At 35.7% G+C, this 6,000-nt stretch overlaps 1 protein-coding gene across 1 annotated transcript in view; it reads left to right on the top strand.

The window, feature by feature from the left end:
* Positions 1-6,000, top strand: part of LOC102751140 (protocadherin-15) — a 762,960-nt gene that overhangs the window by 476,690 nt on the left and 280,270 nt on the right. Inside the window, exon 10 of the mRNA XM_081823172.1 lies at positions 1,127-1,181. Within this exon, the coding sequence (XP_081679298.1) occupies positions 1,127-1,181 (55 nt within the window). The remainder of the gene's footprint in view (positions 1-1,126; positions 1,182-6,000) is intronic.

Here is a 6,000-nt window from a genome sequence, read left to right as displayed (position 1 = left end):
TAAATAAATAAAATCTTTAAAAAAACAAAAATAAAAATGAAAAGCTTTGCAGAGAAATACAGATCATAGGCACTGAAAATTTGTTTCAGGTTATCATCTTATGCCTAAGTCCAAACTGTTCCTGGACATACCCTCAATAGATGAGTACCTATAGAATATAAGCACTCTAAAAAGTTGCAGTGACTTAAAAAATTCACACTTGGGACACCTGGGTGGCTCAGTCAGTTAAGCGTCTGCCTTCAGCTCAGGTCATGATCCCAGGGTCCTGGGATCGAGTCCCGCATCTGGCTCCCTGCTCCGCGGGGAGCCTGCTTCTCCCTCTGCCTCTGCCTCTCTCTCTATCTCTCATGAATAAATAAATAAAATCTTTAAAAAAAAATTCACACTTAACATTTATCACAATATTGTTCCAAAATTATCTCATTTCAAATTAAAATCTTTTTTATAATCAGCTTTTATAATTTATAATAAAAGTATCTGTATTTATTCTGACCTCTGGATTTATCACTTTATTGTTAAAATCTGTCAATAAAATGAATCAAATTCTAATTGTTCTTTTCAAAATATATATATATATATTTACAACTGAGAATTTAAGAGTAAGATTTTTTAAAATATTTTATTTATTTATTTGTTAGACAGAGATAAAGAGAGAGAGAGAGAGAGCACAAGCAGGGGGAGCAGCAGAGGGAGAAGCAGGCTCCCCGCTGAGTAAGGAGCCCCATGCGGGACTTGATCCCGGGACCCTGGGATCATGACCTGAGCTGAAGGCAGATGCTTAATAGACTGAGCCACCCACGTGCCCCTAAGAGTAAGAGGTTTACAGTAGGTTAAAATGGTTGATGAAATGTTACTTATAAACTTACAGGTATTAATCTTAGGGCTAGATGCAAAGGAAAACATGGTGGGAAGGAAAATATCCACAAGTTACCAAATTTAATGTGCATTACAGAGACCCACTTCTCATTTTGAAGTAGACCTATTATCTTTCCAGGTGGTGACCTGGCTCCAGCAGCATCCCCAGGATGCATACTCCCCCTGTTACTACCCTCATGACCCTCGCTTCTTTGAGCATCTGTTATTCATCAAGTCATTTAAACATTTTATAAGTCTGTTCCTTTTCCAGCCAGCACACTGTCTGTGGATAAGAAGTCCTATAATATCTGCCCTCCGCCATATTGGTAAGAACCCTGGCTGAGGGATGTTGTTGAGCACAGGATTTTTAACCACACATTCCTGAGTTAGAATTTGGATGTGTACCACATCCTGGGCAAATTATTTCAGTTTGACCACTGCCATCTAAAAAAATGAGAGTAATACTAACACCTCAGTTTAGCATAAGGGTTAAATAAGATTACATATATGTGTGTGTGTGTGCACATGTATGTATGTTGTATATACATACGTATATGTATGCACATATAAAAACATATGTATCCATTATTAATAATAATTGCTCAAAATTAGGAGTCTTATTCTATTCTATGGAATGGGGTAAATAGCTTGCATATACCTTATTAATTTCCCTTATAATATTTTAAACATTTTAACTGCATCCTTTCCCTTTTCTAGGCTAAATACTTAAGGGCATGATACCCTGGTTGCCTCCCCAAAGTGGGTTTGTGGTAGTGTCCATGTTGAGGCATATTAGATCAGAATCTTCTGGTGTGGGACAGAAGACTCTACTTCTCTATGGATATACAATATCCTCACACACTTGATTTAGAAGACCACTGGCCCAGGAGCTCTTGGCAGAAAAAAAAACATGTAGGCTCACCTTCTTTTTAAATTAGTAGCCTGGGGGGCGCCTGGGTGGCTCAGTTGGTTAAGTGACTGCCTTCGGCTCAGGTCATGCTCCTGGAGTCCCAGGATCGAGTCCCGCATCCGGCTCCCTGCTCAGAGGGGAGTCTGCTTATCCCTCTGACCCTCCCCCGTCTCATGCTCTCTCTCTCTATCTCATTCTCTCTCTCAAATAAATAAATAAAATCTTTAAAAAAAAAAATAAATTAGTAGCCTGGGGCTTCCTCTATAAACTGACTTAACACTCACCTTGGTAACCCTGGAGGTAAGAGATTCTTTCACTGATTCACTTTTTTTTTTTTTTTTTTTTACCTAGAACACACTTGTACTCCAGATTCAAAGTTTTCTTTCAAAAAGTTAGGCCTTTCCTGCTTTTGGCATTTTCTTTTTTTTTTGGCATTTTCTACAGCTTCAGCTCACCAGTCTGGAATACTTGATGAAGTCTTTACCAGAATATGAGGCTCTTTCCACTCATGAGAATATGGTTTACACTGAACTGATTATGCTTTGTGTGTTTCCTTATTCTTTCCCCTAAGACTATTTTCCCACGAGGGAACTAAACTATTTACATCCACAATACTGCACAGAGGACCTCTACACCCAAAGATGCTGGTGTATCTGCTACAGAGAAGACAACTTTAAAATGCAACACAAAGACCCTATGCCCCCAGGCAGAGGATAGACAGAACAGCTGTGGTCCAACACCAGCTTCTCCTTCATCCAACCTTATTCCTTCCCTTCCTCTGCTCCTTTCCACAATAATTCAAATGCTAAAATTGCTAATTACATATGTTTCTGCTCTCCCCCTCCCCACTTGGATCTTGGGGTTGTTTGAGAAAGATCAATTTCAAGGTCTAGCATTTTTCATCTTCAACTTCTTGGCTCTTCCTACAAGCATTTAAATAAGCACCAGTCTTTTAAAATGCTATCTCCTTTTTATCACTGATGTCAGCATGGTATCAGAGTTAGCTTTCCTGAAACTAAATACCAATAGTATTCACAATAAAATGATACCATTAATGTTGTAATAAATATGAGTAATTCAACAGCATCAGTTAAGCACATAATAAAACAGGACAGTCACTAGATAAATAATAACATTTTATGTGAACATTTTGTATTAACATTTTATAGCTAGTCTTAAATGCATAAAATCAAGCAATTATAAATATTGCCAGTATGATGTAGATAAATCTCTATTTCTAAAAAAAAAAAAAAAAAAGAAAATTATAAAGCTTTCTCTTTCTCATTTGGTAATGAAGGTCAAAGTAGAACCCAAGTGCTGATGTATTTTCTCAGGTACTCTTAAGATTTTAAAAGACCCTAGAAACAATCTAATTTAACTCTCTCATTTTACAAAAGAGGATTAGAAAATCAGAAAGATTAAGTGACTGAATCAAGGTTAAAAAGTTAATTAGGAACCGCATGCCATGCACCAATCATTTTATCGTAATTATATTATATGATATTTGGGAACAGGACTGTCCTTCATTCTCTTTATGAATACCTAAGAGTACTACTTTATTCATATAAAACTTAAATAAATATTAATTTAATTTAATTCAATTCAATAAGTATAAGGAGACCTACATAAACCAATAGACTAAATACTATCTCCGAATGAAGTTACTTTTTATATCTTTTGGTTTTTATCTGTCCTCTTATACTTATGAGAGACTCAACACAACAGAACAAAGATTACAGACTATTACTCCTCTCTCTGAATTCTTCAGTAAGTTTACTTAATTAGAATAACAAATACATAAATAGATAATTCATATAGGCCTTTTTTGTTATTTAAATTTATGAATTAAGACTTCCAATCTGAAAAAAAGAAAAAAAATGGAAAATTGCCTTTTTTTTTTTTTTTATGTTATGATTTAAGTAGGTTTACATAGCACTGTTGCCTGCTGGGTCAATTTGTAAAATATATCAAGGTCTGTACTTCCATGCTGATAATTTTCAAATAGCCTCTACTTTTCAAAGGAAATACTGAAAGCAAAACTTCACAACTCTTCGGTTCATTCATCAAGTCAATGTGAAGGCTTAATTTTCCTCCAGAAAATAGCAAATGCCATTATCCTACAGGGAACATGACATTATCCCAGCAGGGAAAAAGGATGTATCCAGATTTTATTCTCTGTAGGTCCCACTTGATATTTGATCAAACATTATAAGGTGATCTTTTAGTGTCCAAACCATTGTCTATAAGGAAAACAATGAGGCCAGGTCAACTAAATGCTTAGTGTCACTGAAAAGAGCTGTGTATTCAGATTCTGAAAATGTCATTCTATTTCCTGGAGTTGAATACGATTTTACTCCAGTGAAATCCTCTTATTGCACTGATTATTGTAGGCAGCAGCTTACTTAGACAAATCAGTGGTATGACTTGCAAATAGGAACTGAGTAAGAAGTGGATTATAAAATCTCACTCATTAAATTATAAAATAGTTAAAAAGTCATTGGTTATAATATACAAGTATATATAGATTTTACCAGATCTACATAGCATGGGACTATCCTCAATGAAAATAAAGTCATAAAATAAATTGATGACTATTAAGGAACTTTAATAAAAGCTTAAATGGTAAAAACAAAAGGTGCCTTAATTCTTAAAATTAGCATTATTAGCACTGATATTAAGCAACTGTAGTATTTTTTTTTTCTTCAGAATAATCGTGAGAAAAGGTCATGGCTATGGAAGAGAGTGGAAGATAAAGTCTAGAATCCAATAGAATTGGAACAACTCGTTTATGAGGTGGGTGGGAGTGTAGGCCAGGGGCCATTTAGCCAAGTCAATTATCATCTTTCAGCCTTAGATTTTTGGTCTGCAAATTTAGAGTAATACAAGGTCACAGTGTTGTTGTTCAGATTAGAAATTATGTATAGAGAGTAGCTTGTAAAATGTCTACTGCATGCTAATTAAATAGTATCAATCATGTTTAACTCCTCTTCAGAATAACCCAATATGAAAAAGGCTATTCTTTAAATTCATTCAAACTTTGACTCTTACTTTAGGTCAATATATAATAGCATTCCTCATTTCTTCTCAAGGAACAGTCCTTAACCATTTTCTCATGTTCATATATATGCATCTATTTGCCTTTTGGGTATATGAACAATGGTCAAATCCAACTAAATTAGTCCAAAATTCAGCTCATCTCCTTCACCCAAACCATGCATGCCAACTTGACATCACCACCCTGTCACCTTAGACAAAAAGGTCTAGATTTTTTTTTTTTTTTTGATGATTCCATCTCTCTACCTTCCTAACAGGCCCCGTTCAAGCCGTTAGTCCCTGGATTTTTCCAGTGGTGGAGTCCTATCTCATCTCCCTCCCTCTAGTGTTGTCCCCCTCAAATTCATCTCCCACAGAGACACCAGACAGATTTTCCAGAAACTAAACTCAGAAATTCTCACTCAACTTCTAATTTAAAGTCCTTCACGAACACTCTCCACAGACTCGATAATAAGTCCAAGCTTCTTAAAAAAACAAATTCAATTTTCCATGAAATGACCCTTAACTCTCCTGTCCCTTCTTGAATTGGTTTATGCACTGGTTACACTGACTAGACTGGTAATTACCCATAATGACCAAGCTCTTTCAGACCTCTCAGGCTGCACAAATAATGTGACACCTGGTCAACCTTGACTCATTCTCCAAAACTCATCTGCTTGGGAGGCCTTCTAAGTACTCCCTCATTGTAACAAGTGCCCTTCTTGATGCCCCCAGAGAGTGGAGAAATTGGCTGAATCACACACTTACCATGCTGAACTGAATTTAATTATTTATAGTCCTACTTTCCACTCTTTACTGTAATTTTTTTGGCACATGATGGCACTCTGTTTATCTTTGTATTTCCATGACACAGTAAGTGGTAGTTGTGTAGTAAATGGTTGATTGGATGGAATAGAAAATCTTACTATCACGGACACCCCCTTTTTTTTTTTAACTTATTAGTGACAAAATTAGACAGAATTGGTGTATACTATGAAAGAAGGCAGAACAATTTCAAATCTGCCTTTTCGTTGTGGGAGCTCTTTAAAGTTATTTGAGTTTTGTATTACATTGCCTCACTTCCTAATTCATCTGTTTAAAAAACAGGAAAAAAAAGATGTTTGTTAAGAACTTAGGAAAACAAGAAAAACAGGATGACTTTTTAAGCACGTAGGGCATTCCATGAATTGTTTGAGAGACAA

Source organism: Leptonychotes weddellii, chromosome 6, assembly GCF_054177405.1.
Source record: "Leptonychotes weddellii isolate Sample4059 chromosome 6, ASM5417740v2, whole genome shotgun sequence".
In the NCBI taxonomy this organism is placed as follows: Eukaryota; Metazoa; Chordata; class Mammalia; order Carnivora; family Phocidae; genus Leptonychotes; species Leptonychotes weddellii.
The sequence above is the reverse complement of the archived record's forward strand: the minus strand, read 5'-3'. Positions and strand labels throughout refer to the sequence as shown.